The sequence below is a fragment of the Mixophyes fleayi genome, chromosome 11 (assembly GCF_038048845.1).
Source record: "Mixophyes fleayi isolate aMixFle1 chromosome 11, aMixFle1.hap1, whole genome shotgun sequence".
Lineage (NCBI taxonomy): Eukaryota > Metazoa > Chordata > Amphibia > Anura > Limnodynastidae > Mixophyes > Mixophyes fleayi.
The window spans coordinates 4803940-4819515 of record NC_134412.1 but is presented as its reverse complement, the minus strand read 5'-3'; the positions used below and the strand labels follow the sequence as shown (position 1 = coordinate 4819515).

At 41.8% G+C, this 15576-nt stretch overlaps 1 protein-coding gene across 2 annotated transcripts in view; it reads right to left on the bottom strand.

Moving 5' to 3' along the window:
* Positions 1-1477: 1477 nt before the first annotated feature.
* VWA5B1 (von Willebrand factor A domain containing 5B1) overlaps positions 1478-15576 on the bottom strand; it is an 84257-nt gene continuing 70158 nt past the window's right edge. Inside the window, exons 15-22 of one of the 2 annotated variants that reach the window (XM_075191498.1) lie at positions 14886-15120; positions 12241-12546; positions 9184-9321; positions 8769-8897; positions 7164-7238; positions 7015-7084; positions 6820-6937; positions 1478-5752 (exon numbers count right to left, since the gene is read on the bottom strand). In XM_075191498.1, the coding sequence (XP_075047599.1) occupies positions 5030-5752; positions 6820-6937; positions 7015-7084; positions 7164-7238; positions 8769-8897; positions 9184-9321; positions 12241-12546; positions 14886-15120 (1794 nt within the window). In that variant the 3' untranslated portion in view covers positions 1478-5029. The remainder of the gene's footprint in view (positions 5753-6819; positions 6938-7014; positions 7085-7163; positions 7239-8768; positions 8898-9183; positions 9322-12240; positions 12547-14885; positions 15121-15576) is intronic. The other variant, XM_075191499.1, reaches the window with a different exon arrangement.

The following is a 15576-nucleotide window of genomic DNA, read 5'->3' as shown; positions in this document are numbered from 1 at the left end:
GTTGTTTGGCAGACGGAGATATTTTAATACCATATAATAATGTAATACTTTATAATAATAATCTAAAACTTAATTGGGTTGGAGGAGGATTTAGCTGCATTCCACAGAGAATTTCTAGCTAAACAAAACCTCACAGTAGTCAGACTTGACCACCTGCTTAGCCCCGGGCGCCTCTTATGCGTTGAGGCAGATTTCGCAGGGAAGCGTAACATTAAGCAACAACATGCACACATCAATCACTGTAAATACAAATTGAAATTGTAAATTTGTGACATTTGAAATGAACAGCCGCAATTACCCCTTACTGTTAAAAAATGAACAGTTCAAATTAATTATGCGGTTCAAACATGTCCTTAGACTGAACCTTGTGGTGACGATTTTACTACAAATATCCTAACATGCAGGTAAAGAGTTTTACAGCCTCTGAGTAATGATTGAATGTGCATAATTCTTGTAGGGCAATCAGCCTTTCTGCGAACAGATGTTGTGGTTACATTGTGTTCTGTGTCAGATGTAAACGCATTATTTCTCCGGAACAGTCATTTCATGCAGAGCAGAAAGACCCTCAGATTATCATTTTCTTGATTAAATTGTTCCACAGTAATCCCTGTTAGCCTGTGAGTAACCTTACTCCCCACCCTACAGTGGGCAGATTTATATCCGTCACACTGAGGTTGTGGGGCCAGAATCGAGAGAATATACTAAGTCATTCTGTCTATCTGTACATGGGGCGGGAGAGAGCTTACAAATGCTCTTCTGCACCGAATGGGTCTTATTGAACCTATAAAAGCATGTCTCTAGGTGCTGGATTTTGAAACGGCTCTTGAATTAATTTGCAGCTACGAGATGTCATTAATGGAACTTTTCAATCATTGTTTACTTGAATGAAGCTAAAATACCCTGTTCATTGTTATCTTACAATCCCCTGCAGATCTGTTAAATAGTAAATTATTATATCCCCCTTTTCTGAGGCTCCTTCCGCTCTTTTAGTGCGGTGGGTTTGTGGCATCTGATACAGGTCAAAAGTGCTGAGATTGCAGTCATTTGAGTTGCTGTGACATGGCTGGCCCCACCTCTGTGTCTGAGTCCATCCAATCCACACAGTACGTTTCTGCAAAGCAAGTCTGCAAATCTGTCAGTCACTCTATGTCTGCTCTGTTAGAGGAACACCTCCCTCCTAACATGGGAGCCCCTTGTAGGACAGTGAAACAGAGCATGATTGATTTAGTTAAGTATAAACACTTGAGATATTTTATTTATAATATTCAGCTCGCTAATGCGCAGCCAGACATGTGAAATAGTGACTTTACTTGTTCTATAATTTTGGATCTATTATAATATAAGAGTGGCATTTGTGTAATGACCAAGGATCCAGGACATCCATGTAACATTGACCTGATTGAAAAAACAAGGAACCTACCTGTTGCCGTCTCCCGTGACTCTGATTAAAAGACACATTAACCATACCCACAAGTGGTTTGTTCACAAAATATCACTTTACTGAACACAAGTATCAATGTTTGTTTCAAAGATGCAGACAGAAAATTAATACCTGATGGCGAAATCTCTCACGGACCCACATATATCAACGCTGAATAAACAGAAGGCACGAAAGTGCCACCAGTGGGCACCGCAGCAAGAGATCAATTTATACGTTATACAGGCATAGCGTGTTATCACAGTCCTTGCAGGCACGGATTTCACATCACATGTTACATGTTACACTTTGACATAACATCCATGTTTTGTAACACATCATTTCAGCCTATAATGTTTAGGCGTTTCCGCTGAGCGATTGCAGTTCAAATCGTTGGTTTCTGTTGAGACAACACATCTAACGTGTAATGTGGTTGTTTAATAAAGCCCACGCCAACCAGACCACCAGTCTAGGAAGACATCGCTGAGTCACTGTCGTGCGTTCAACGTCTGACGGGGGAGAGAATTTTGCCACTTGGGGCACAGTGGTGTAAATATAATTATCCATCAAGAGGCAAGCACGCTATCCATGAGCAACGGCATGCCCTATAACTGCTACTTAAAAAAGATTGTTTTATATCATGTACCTGTACAAAGTATATGAAATTATTTAGGGGGTTAGAGTGTACATTTTTAAAGTTTTGTTCAATTTTTAAACCTTGCAGCAAATACCAGCGTGCCAAACCAAATCATTGAAGGAGCAGCCACTCCGTACCTTGTACCCAACTGGTTTCCCATTGAGTGCCAAGATGTTTATGCTATTTGGATTAAATTCCAGTCATCTCCTTCTCATAAGATATCGAGCATCCATCCCCTAGAATCCCATATTTTCGCTCCAGAGCCCTGTTATACCTTAGTCCTCCACCCAGGAGGACTTAAGAAGCTGAGCAGCAGTGCAGAATGACAGATCCTCACTATTGCTCTCGTCCAGCTTTACATCTGAAAGACTTGGGGGTATATTTACTAAACTGCGGGTTTGAAAAAGTGGAGATGTTGCCTACAGCAACCAATCAGATTCTAGCTGTCATTTTGTAGAATGCACTAAATAAATGACAGCTAGAATCTGATTGGTTGCTATAGGCAACATCTCCACTTTTCCAAACTCGCAGTTTAGTAAATCTAGCCCTTGGTGTGACTACGTAAGCGTGTTGGTTGTATGACGTATCACGGTTATGGCTGACAGGCTGTACCTCTGCTGGGCTCACCTAATAGATAATGATTGGTAATATGATAAGAAATAATTTAATGTGTCTTTATATCAAACGTATTTTGTGTATAAATTGTAAGAAAGCTTTTTAGTGTGATATTGGGTGTAGGTTTTAAAAGGACAAGCTGAACGGACAGAATTTCCAGTGAATGGCTGACCGCATGTGTAAGTGAAATAGATGGTCTTATTACATGTGTAGACACAGTCCTTGTAATATCTATTTAAATCTTATGTTTTATCTTAATATGTTAAGTATACTGATTATATATGTTGAATTTTCTTTTATAAAGAAGGTCCGTGTCAGGATTGTTATACCCTTTTGGTGACTAAATTAGCGTTCTGTATAAGGCTCGATAATATTGAAATTGTACTAATATAGATGAAATTGCTAGCTTCAGATAAGAGAGAAAGAATGAAGATTAGAACAGACCAGCTTTAGACGCCACTACCGAAAGCTGGGGCTCCTCCCAATCTTTTAGTACAGTTGGCTAATGGCATCTGATACAGGTTAAAAAGCGACGACTGCAGTCATTTGAGTCGCTGTGACATGGCTGGCCCCGCCTCTGTGTCTTGAGTCCATCCAATCCACACAGTACATGTCTGTAAAGCAAGGCTGCAAAGCTGGCAGTCACTCTGTGTCTGCTCTGTTAAAGAAACACCTCCCTCCTAGGATAGCCCATATGTCAAGGCACATGGAGCCTGCACTCCATATGCTATGTTGTTACTGTCTTGGGAAATAAAGTCTACAGCTCGGGATATCCTTGTGTTGTACAGTAACTACGTTATACATAAGGTCCAGTGTTCTAACATCAGGTTACAGTGTGCTGGAATCAAGAATATTGTGGTCTCCCTAAAGCAGAAATAGGTGGGATCTGAGGAGGAAACCCCCATCAGACAGAAGGTCTCAAAACTGATTAGAGGCCAGCGTTGGAGAGGGTAAATCTCCATTACCACGATTTTAATAATTCTTCACTAAAAATGAAATTGATGTTTGTTTTCTTTTACAAAAGATAGATCACATACATTTATAATATATGATATAATATATATTCTATTATATGGTGTTATCATATCAACTGACAGTGTGTGAGGAGGGGGGAATAGTTTTGGAGCAGTTTTTTGGTATTTAAAGTTTGAATTGTCACAAGACCTGGTTATATGGGGCTTGTTGCTCAGGCCCCCAAATTCCCTAGCGGTCAAGTGTCCGGTCGCAGTTGCGACTGCTACAACTCCTGTTGCTGCGCCCTATCTATCTATGTAAATGTATTCACGTAGAAGACTAACTTTTTAAACAAATAAAACAATGTATACACAATGTGTGATGTATAACAGGAAGACAGTTTGTGCAAATGTAGAATCCAGTATCATAATGAAAAATAGAATCCTGTGTAAGACCCTGCGAAACGCGTCAATTTTAAGCTGCAGTGAGCAGGACATAGAATACAAACTGAGGGTGGGTTCAATGTGCAGTTTATGGTAGCGGGAAACACCCAACATTGAAATCAGACCCGACTCACAGTACCGACCCTGCAAAACAATAATTTAGAAACGCACAAAACAACAAAAAATTTTGAATAAATTAATCTCAAACACAAGACCCCCAAAACCCCATGCATAGAACTCATCCCATATACCTGCACATTATAACCCTTCCCAATTACCCTTAATTATACCACAGTAAATAGATTATCACTTGGCTGTTTACATTCAGAACCGTACAGACCTCCATATATCTGGAGAATCATATGTACACAGGGCTTACACGCCAGCAAACAAAACAGAAGGCTGGAAGACCACCGTATACCCAGAGATGATCGCTACATCACCATAGACGGTGCGACAGACCACCGTAGTCACAAAGGATCATGCAAAGAGAGCGATGTAGCAGACCACCATACATAAGATGTCTGTATCGGGGACGAAAGCAGAATAAAGAGTGAGTACTGTCTTGCATACACATGTAGTTAACAAGCAGACTAACATGCAACCTTGTCCTGCCTGCTGGTAGCCCATCCCCACTGTCTACACAGCCTTCCCACCCTAGGGGTATCACAATACTCCAACCTCCTGAGCCAGCCCATGTTAGCCCACCGTGGGAGCGCCCTGGAGGGCAGATGCCCTCAGCCCAGTTAGCCCCTTTTGACAACTCCCCATTAGCACCACAGAGCCTTTCCTCCGACATCTCCGATGGCTGCACAACCCCTGTAATCTCTCCATTGTCCGCACAACATTCAGAGCCAACATGCAGAGACATCACTTCAAACCCAGCACATTGAGAGAACTGATACAATTCTTCACAAAACACCCATACCACAACACACATGGCCGCGGCTTTCCCTGTCACTGCTACACACTGCTAGGATTGTAGCACAAGACATTAAACTGCAGGTTCTCATCCCAGTGCCGCAGTAATACAAAAAACTGCTGAGCAGCCGACTTGACCGTGGCCAGGGTGCGGCCCTCGGGGATCCTCTGCTTGCACAACCATCTGTCGGCCTTGGACGCTAGCAACTCCCACTCGGTGAAGTAAGCTGCGGAGTTGTTCTCCAGCCAGGCTAGGGCGACAGCGGTAGCCCACACCATGCTCTCCGGATGAGACTTGCGTTGCTCCGCTATGCTCTCCATCCAAACCTGTACCTCGGTGCCTTCCGATTCTGACCCTAAGCCGCTGTCTGTGTGAGTGGAGGCAGAGTCCTGGGCGCTATCGGGAGAAGAGAACCGTCGGACAGAAAGGACGGGAAGGGACAGTTCGTTTTCCGACTTTGTGGATCGGGCAGGACTGTCCAAAGCGCTGCTGGATAAGTGACGCGTTCGGGTTTGCTGGCACACGTCTTCACCGCACCCATTCAATGTGCCATGAAAGTCGTCGTCCGGTGCTAGTAACTGGCCAGTGGCGGAGGGGAGGCTGGCATCCTTTCGAGACGGAGAAGAGCTGTGAGACATGGGGCTTAGAGCAGCGCGATGACTGCTGAAAGGAGACGTCCACTTGAGTTTGTCCATGGGGATATTAGCAGCATCGGCAAAGGCTTGATTTAGTAAGAATGCCCCACAAGCCAGCTGCAGCGAGACCTACAACGGAGGCATTTCATAGAGTCAGGAGGAAAGTTTGTGCACAGGACACTAAGCATTGGGTTAGAACCTGCATATATGGCAAATACAATGTAAAGGTTTGAAAATGAGTTTACAAAAGTACAAACTACCTAAAGGAACATAACATCTCCTAGAGAAGATGTTCATGGGGAATTATGGATTTCATCCCCATATAAAACCAAATGGGTACATTTAAAACACAAAATAAATGCTGTGAACGTTATTAACATTATTAGGTAACACAAAAATATTTGGAGCATGAAACGGCTTCTTCTGCATGGTTTAAGCATTTTTAAGTAGAGTGACTATTTAACTAAAGTCTAATGCAGGAGATATCTCCTGCATTAGGCAAAGTACCGCAAAGTCCAGCAGTCCCCATTAAACTCAATGGGGACTGCGTCTGGGCACATTTATCAAGGTCCGAAAAGCTGAGCTGAAGATGGCGTTAGCCATTCAATCCTATGGGGAGAGCCTCACAGTGGAGGGATCTTTGATCCCTCTCCAACAGCTTTCCTGCTCTTCCCTGTGTTAATTAACGGAAATGACCATTGTGCAGTAAAGACTCCAAAGTTGTCGTTTGTAAACGTTCATCGCGGGGAAACCCTCCTATTGGACGTGCTGACCCTACAAGACTACACTAGTAAATTGCCACATTAATCCATGTGCCATCGCTACGATGGCAGATGATAATTAATGGCAAAAGTGTGATTAAAAGTAAATAGGCTAAGTGTTATTTGAAGGCTAGAAAACATGTTTTATAATTGTTTTATCAATTTTGACTATTGCAATATACAATGTTGGTGACATTCTTAATAAAAGGATACAAAACCTATAATTAATGTACATATAGCCAAAGCACAGACACAGCCCCTTTAAAACAGAAGCTTGTGTCGTAGAAGGCAACACCAATTATCCCAAAATACCTCTAATCATATCCCAGCTGCAGCATAGACGGATGAAGTTTACATCTAGGTATCCATAAAATCTTGGGAGACAAATACAAGGCGTTAACTTCCTGGGTTAAGATTGGCTAAAGTCACACCTACCAGAGGTAAGTAGTCAATGTTCTTTTCACTCTCGCTCTCCTCGCTGCCTTTCCCAGGGGATTTAATCATGAATCCTTTGGCTGCACGAGTCAGGAGCCTGGTCTTGTTCAGGCTCAACCTGCAAAGAGACGACATATAAGGAATGCAACACGACGCAGGCTAAGCCACGAGTAGAGGCAGCTCATCCATATTTACCTGGCGGCGAAGAGACTCTCTATCGACCTCTGAGAGTGTGAGGAGGACACAGAAGGACTGCGCGGAGCGGCTGAAAGAGACAAGTAATTCACGTGTAGATCTTAATTGATGTGACAATGGGACATATTTGCAGTTATCATAGTACGCACCTTGTGGAAAATTGCAGCGTTCCCATCCGGAAGAGACGGGCGTGGTACAGGGCGAGGTTGCGATCTCATCCACATCTGTCATGAAATAGAACAACTGACTTATCTAGTCTTACTTCCCCCTTCTGTTTCTAAGTATTTCTCCTGGTTGTCCCAGATTTTCCACAATCCCTTTAGATAATGTGTAGCATCTTCTTCATATTTGTTTTATGTTTAGTTAATCCATTGCCTAACAATTATTTTTTTGTCATTCACAAGTGTATAAGTAAAAAAAACTTGAGATAACATTAAAAGGGATGTCTACCTGTGGACAATCTCCCCTTAATATAACCTTCCCCCAAGTAGCTAGATTGTGGATCCCCTGGAACCCCAACTTACCAGAAGCAGTGTGATTGATAATGACACAGCTGTCTGTTCCCGCTGCAGCAGTGCGGCAGCTCATGATGTGTATTACAATCTATCCAGTCCTCTTTACTACATCAAGCTATGGACCTCTACCTGAAGAGACTCGATGTATTGAGTCATGTTCACGAGTTGCCCCCCCCATTTGTTCTCAGAACAGGCAGACCACATTAAGACAAGGGCTCAACAAGGAGTGGATAGTGTAACCCCGGGATTCTGAAGTATGTAGGTTCTTATGTGTCCCAGCCGTAGATATTTACAGCTAACAGCTAATTTTACAGATGAGACTGAGATCTGATGACTGGGGAAGTCACTGCATTAAGATAAATTCAATGTCATGTTCCTGGCACCATTCCTGGAGTTTCTGAGCCTTGCGGTGTTCAATATTAACTTGCTGAAAAAGCCGGTTCACCAACCTGCCACAAAAAAATCTCCTCTGGATTGAGCAGCCAACGGAGAAGCAAGTGTACCTAAATAAGTGCCCACTTGTGTACATTATACTTGTTACCTAACTGAATAAAAGCTATTATCATATGACATTTTCCATTTTAGACTCTGAAAGGCTTCATGTCCTTGAATAGAATTAAATGCAAATAATCCGACCTGCACAGTGCGAAATTGTACCCCCAGAATATCAGTATATTATATATTATAGTTTTAGGAGTATAGTCCCTAAAAATATACTGGAGTTAGAAATGAAATGACTATGTCTATTGTCAAAATAGTCTTGATGATAAATGAGTGGCATTCGGGTACACCTATAACCAGATCTGGCTACTTCAATGTGTGTCCACTTATATACGGAACAGCGGATGTCTTGTGGTGCCTTTATAAACAAAAGATAATAATATTAACATATTTAAACTGGATAAACGTGTGTGACTGGATATGATTGGGAACACAAAACAAGCACAAGATCGGATTATTGTCTGTGCCTGAGTATGTGTTACCCCAGACCCAATGAAACACGCCTATCAGATGTTGACCAGGATTGGCGGCTGTTTCGGTTCCAGATATGTTGTGATTTGCGCCAACTTAGTTCTACCATCGTTTTTGGGCAGTTAGTGACTCTATGTGCCTGGCTACCTTAACAGATAAGCCCTTACCCTCGAACCAAAAGTCTAGTGGTCCTAATTGTAAATGTGACCCCCTTTATTAAAGTACACAAATGTTACTTAAGATGAAGAAGTGCAAAAAGCATCTTACTGTAAAATCGATCGTCTGATGACTCCGACACACAAGTTGATTGCGAGCGCCCCAGACCGATAGAGAAACCTCGTAGGCGCCGACTTCCGGAACTTAAGCTACGCTGGGAACCCTGCTTGAGAGCGGCACCTAGCAGGGAATGAGGGGCATCCTCTTCAGTCAGTGGGAGAAGCCTCCAGACAAAGACAGAGAGAGAGAGAGAAAGGGCCAGACGAGAGACTCACAGTTAACACAACAGAAGGACGGGTCGCAGGAGACAGTGGGGTTCAGGAACTAGGACACAGAAGGGAAGCAAAAAAGAGAAGGTGAAGCCAACAAGAGAAAAGACATCTGATCCGGGGACAGACTAATAAACTGGAGGAGTGTTGTGAGGGTGGAAGCGTACAGTAATATGTAGGTGGTCTTGTGCCATTACCTGTGTTAGCGTATTCCACCACACTGGGCAGATAAGAGTTGCTGCTTAGATCTACGGGTACAAACGCTGTGTACTTGCTGATGACGTTGCAAGCCTTGCTAGCGTGTATAGCGTTCAGCTGGAACCTCCGTCCGACACCTGCGAAGAAAACGCGCGAAAATGCTACCAAAGTATAAAACATGGCAAAGCCCCATGGGTACACTGACATATTAGCTGCAAAGGGCTTTGTGGCCATTCACTTTGTAGTTATGTACTTTGCTGAGTTGCAACACCAACAATCTGGAAACAATCAGGAAGAATGACCCTATTAGTCACAAACAAAGAATTTTAAATTGAAACAACTTGTTCTGGTCAATCAGAAATATAGGGATTCAACTGGAAATTAGGGAAGAGAGCACATTCAGGTTATAACCTGTGTGCCGATAGTGGAGGTCACTAGTTCTGTTGAGTTCTGTTGCGTTCTATTGAGTTCCATTGCGTTCTATTGAATTCTATTCCATTCTATTGAGTTCTATTCCATTCTATTGAGTTCTATTCCGTTCTATTGAGTTCTATTCCGTTCTATTGAATTATATTTCATTCTATTGAGTTATATTCCGTTCTATTGAGTTCCATTGCGTTCTATTGAATTCTATTCCATTCTATTGAGTTCTATTCCATTCTATTGAGTTATATTGCGTTCTATTGAGTTCTATTCCGTTCTATTGAATTATATTTCATTCTATTGAGTTATATTCCGTTCTATTGAGTTCTATTAAGTACTAGTGAATTATATTCTGTTCTATTGAATTATATTCCATTTTATTGAGTTCTATTGCGTTCTATTGTGTCTGATGAGATCTACTCCGTTCTATTCCATTCTATGGAATTCTATTCCATTCTATTGAGTTCTATTGAGTTCTATTCCGTTCTATTGAATTCTATTCCATTCTATTGAGTTCTATTCCATTCTATTGAGTTCTATTGCGTTCTATTGAGTTCTATTCCGTTCTATTGAATTATATTTCATTCTATTGAGTTCTATTCCATTTTATTGAGTTCTATTGCGTTCTATTGAGTTCTATTACATTCTATTGAGTTCCATTGTGTTCTGATGAGTTCTATTCCATTCTATTGAGTTCTATTCCATTCTATTGAATTCTATTCCATTCTATTGAGTTCTATTCCATTCTATTGAGTTCTATTGCGTTCTATTGAGTTCTATTGATCAAATAGTTTCTATGAATGTTTATTCTATGAATGTAAGATTATTATTTGGATGTTTAGTTGCCTCAAGTCTACATGAAGATGACCACAAATAGACCAATATCTGTCATCCTCGGACAGCGTTTTTCAAGATGCCCGATAATTATAAAATTGATTATGAATGGATAATTATTTGACGTTGCATTCATTTATGGCCATTGTTACTGGGATATTGATGCAGCGATCTGACATCACTGGTGGTATAGCATTGGTCATATTAAGGGATATCATATTACGATATATCTCTGTATAGGTTTTCTCACTATTAATATTTTTAATTAACAGAAGACATATAATTCCTAGTTTCTTTACTTGGAAAGAACCGTACAGTCTGTAGAACTACAGATAGATTATTATAACTTCCTAGTTACTGACTTTAACAAGTTAATGTTTGGTGACAATGCAGGGAAGAGGTCGCACATTGGAAAATATAAAAACACAAAATAATACAGCAGGGAAAGTGGAAATACTGATATAGAGTGATCATAAAAATAAAATTTTAGCTAAATCATCCAAAATGAAATGTACCTTTACTTTTTTACTTTGAATATGCATTTTAGAGCAATATATCAAAGGCATATGAATGGACAAGCCAGTCTATGACACTTCGCTTAAAATATCCAAATCCAGGCTCTAATGCCTGGACAACACAGAACGAGGGACACTGAAAGTGAAGTATTTTAGCAATGGTTAGCAGGGCAGCCAAGAGAATTTTCGTGCCCCAGTACAGCAACTTCTCGGGACTCCTTCCAAAGCTACAGAATGGGGAGGAGCCACACAAGGTTGGTGACTCCTCCCACTACGCAGGCAGGCCAGGACTATAACCACCCCCATAACTCTCGGTGCCCATGATAGTGGGATTCACAAATACACATTGACCAGGATTTCTCGATTCTAGCCCCTTTTTAGAGGCAGCATACAGACAACGCACAAGATTTGATCTCGTCAAAGAGAACCGCACCTAAAACATGGCCGTAGTTTTTTGTGCAGTTTTCAGTGTGCTTTTGCAAACTGCCGTTTTATACATTGTACCGCTTGTGGGGATACCGTTTTGGAAAAAAAATAAAACAGCATTTTTATTTGCCTAGATAGGTACATATTTTAAACTGAAAATGAGTTTATATACTGGGGGTGATAGTGAACCCCCCCCCCGAGAATCAGGGGTACAACAGTGTATCGCTGGGCACTATAATAAAATTTGGGTAGGTGCTCCGAGATGCCGCACTAGCCCCGGGGGAAAACGCAGGATTTGTAGAGGGGAGTTTCCACACCACGCGACCGGTGGGCGTGACCAGCATGCATGGGGGCGTGGCTATAATATTAGACAGTGTTTGGCTGCTCTCCAACTCTTCCAATCCCCAAAATATACATGGGCAATGCTGCGTGTACTACTGTTAGGTGCACTCAGCTCTCTCTTTTCAAGCAGAGCTGTGTGAAGCGGGGGGCAGGATCCAGCCACCTCAATTATACAGTGCCCCAGGCTTGGAGGCGGGTTTCCAGGCTCTAGAACCCCCCTCGGATTGCCTATCCCCCCCCCCGTCCCGGGCCTCGGCTCTGTTCTTTTTAGATTCATAACCTCCAGTAGATAATAAGATTATTTACGAGCATTCTTCTTACTATACTGTCTTATGGTAGAAAAACAACATTTGAATTTAAATTTAAAAATGAGTTGGGTTAACTGTTGTACAAAGAGCAACAACATTGTTTCAACAAAGTAAAATAATAGTCCCTGCTGTAGTTAATAGGGATGGGAGGGATTCTGTGTAAATACCACCTTGTATGATATGGGATAGGCACTGACTGTCTCATTACCATGTTCGATCTCACACTCCCTCTCCGCAAGCTGCTCAAAGTCTCGTATGATGGACTTGGCGGCCAGGTGGTGAAAGGTTTCGTTCCACAGATCGCTCTCGTCGTCATCTCGGCTCTCGCGCTCCCTGAACAGGTCGTAGATATCGAAGGCGATTTCCCACTGCACGGGCTGGTTGCTCTTCAGCCCCCTGACGATGGCCTTACACATGGCGGTTGGGTGGGAGGCCGGACCCTTGATCTCAGGGCTCTGTTCTTGGGAGTCTGATGCTGTTTCAGTTTCGAAGGTGAAACACAGATGATGACAATCTACAAAAGAGATATAAACAGGAGAAAAGACACCCTAATAGGTTACGCAGAAAATAAATATTCCGGATAATTAAAATTTTAGCAGCTTTTCACCCTAATTGAGTTGCCCTCCACTGCTACCAATCAGAAACTTTATTTCATCCACCTCACTTGCACTAAATTGTAATTTGATCGTTTACTCTTTATGCCAGCTCGTTACATCATGTTATTAAGTAAACATTAATAGTTTTGGGCTATTTCATTAGGGTGCAGTACCTTCTAACAGCCTGTAGGGGGCTTGCAACTGGCAAATTGCAGCCTTCAACAGCCCTCTGCTGCCTGACCTAGCAGGAAGCATCATGGCAAATAAAAAAATGGCTCAAAATTAGTAACTATTCTTTACATTTGCTCATACACACTGCAATTTGGTCATTTAGAGCAAACTGGCCCAAAATCAACATATGTGTGATCTCAAAACAACTGCCAAAAAAAACCCATCTGATTGGCCAACCTCACTAACTGTACCCAATCTGATCTGGTTGACTGGACCACAGCCCTGGACAATTGGATTGGTCCAATTAGGTCATTCACAAGGGTGGGAACAGATATGGTCACACAGTGCTTCAGACGATTTGCCAGATTTGCTTGTATATAGGCAGCATAATAGACAAAATATATCTAAAAAGGGCTTACCCCCATCCTTCCATGTACTTAAATGGAGAAGAATGGCCCCTGAGCACATCACAGATTCCCCCCCTCCCGAAGAGGAAGAGCAAGGAAGTACCATGAAAAATGACCCCATCTTTCAGGAACTGGGCGTCTGTAAGTTATTTTAAAAAACTCTTTAGCAAAATTATAGAATTACCCTTTGATACATAAAGTTCCGTAAATATTTAGAAATATATTTTAAAAGGTCACCTTTCAATTATATCTTCTACTCTATATATACAGATAAATACAAAATAATTATACAATCGGATGCATTTTACAATGCAAGCTATCTTAGGTTTGCTAAAACTCATATATTTTTATTAGCTGAACTAAATGTATTCTGCAGGTGGACTCGCTGTTTGCTTGTTCCACATAGTGCGTATGAATGAATCCCCTGTGGACCTTTGAGCTCATTCACAATACTGTGAGTTTAATAATGAATGGCTACATCTCGACGGGGAGTTTTCTATGTTCCGTTCATTCGATTCTTCCATTATCCACTGAAAAATGTGCAAATAGAACAGTTTTCTGAATATTGTTGTCGAAAAGGATCCACGGGATACAACCTCAGCTGAACTTCTATATAATGAGAATGTAATATGACTTAAAGCCAAAATTAAAGTCAGATTTCACTTTTTTTTTTTTAAAAAAAAAAAGAGTAAAAATAGTGGCTAATTTCAGCTTTTCTCACTCGTGACTTTTCTTATTCACTTCTACAAAGTAACACTGTTGCCCCTGAGCCTCATCTGTTATATCTTTTCCTGTGAGTGCCTGCTCGCTGAGAAGACCAGAGTGCATACATCTCTACGTCATAATGGGGCGAGAGAAAAGGGACCAATATGGTTTAGGCCTTCTCTGATGGGGTCCTGCAGCTGTTTGCTAAACGCTGATAGGACCACTGTTTCTATTGGGTAACAACAGGGAAAGAGATAAGGGGGGGTTGCGGCTGAGAATCAAAAATGATTATTTTGGTGGCTACTCATGGTGTAAAGACAGAATATGTTATGTGCAAAGGTAATCAGTCTACTTTCACCATTACCCCTTTCTCTAAATACACTTAGTCATGATAAGCTCATGAATGTGGATTTAGTAGCTCTTATGTATAAGGCAACTTGTAGTCTAATTTTAGTTCTGTTAAGACCCTGAATGAGGCACTAAAAGGTGCTCCAGGTAAACTGTAACTGGGGTCAGCGGTGGGATTGTGGACAATGTAGTATCTACTTTGCTAGGGTCGATTTGGCAAAATATAAAAATGTTTTGAAGCTACAACACTCAAATGTAGCTTATATACCAGGAGTAACAGCTGGAACTGAGTAAAGGGGCAGGGAAGGCAACACATTTTCTGGATTTAAATAAGAAACGTTTGTGTCTATAGGTTTTGATGCATACACTGTAGGACACTTACAAAACGCTGATTTCCTTTTCATACAACATATTGAAAGCCTGTGAATCTACTGAAGAATCCCTGGGTAAAAAGCCTTAGCTGCAGTCTGAGGTGGACAGTCTTAGAATTTCTGCACAATGTAGGAAACAAATTCACATGCAATTTTCTCTAAGACTTTCTTGGTTGCATTAAACCTGAAAAAAGAACTTTTATTCCACCTCCCTCATACACAGAGATGTACAATGACCTTTAAAGATGGTCTCACCCAGATCCCCCGGGCTGCTGAAAGGCTGACTGTCAGTGGAGGATTTCAGAGAGAGAGAGGTCTCCTGTAGGGTGAAGGAACTTCCTGGGTTGGGCGCTTGAAGACCCTCATGTGTCAGTGGGGTTTCCCCATCATGGCAGAATGAGAGGCAGCTCTGTTGGAGAAGAGACGGACGCCTGGCACCGGTACCCCTAATCTTTGTGGTGCTGACAAAGGGACTGATGGACACGGATGACTGATGCAATCCAGGAAATGGATGGGGAGGGGAGAAAAAAGATGGAGGACCATTACAACCTTATAATTACTGGTGAACGTCTCTAATATCATATTTCAGACAGCAAAATATTACTGCTCAAACAGCCTAGTTCCAACTTTAAAGGGGACGTCAGTGCTCAAAAATAATAAAAATTCACATTTACCACGCCAAACAAAATATTTTTCAAATATAATGTTACTGAAAATAACTAACCATTTAGAAGCTCCAGATGCCCCCTGCAGGCTACAGCCTTTATAGCAGTCAAGCTCATCCCTTCCTGACAACTATCTCTAGAATGCCATTGTCAGGACACGCCTCTTCATTACTGTTATGCAATTGGCTAGGCCAGGATGGAAGGCGGAGCATGAGAGAGATCCAATGGGAGCGGAAACCAGAGACAGCGCTGGAAACTGGACTTGGAATTACCGATTAAGA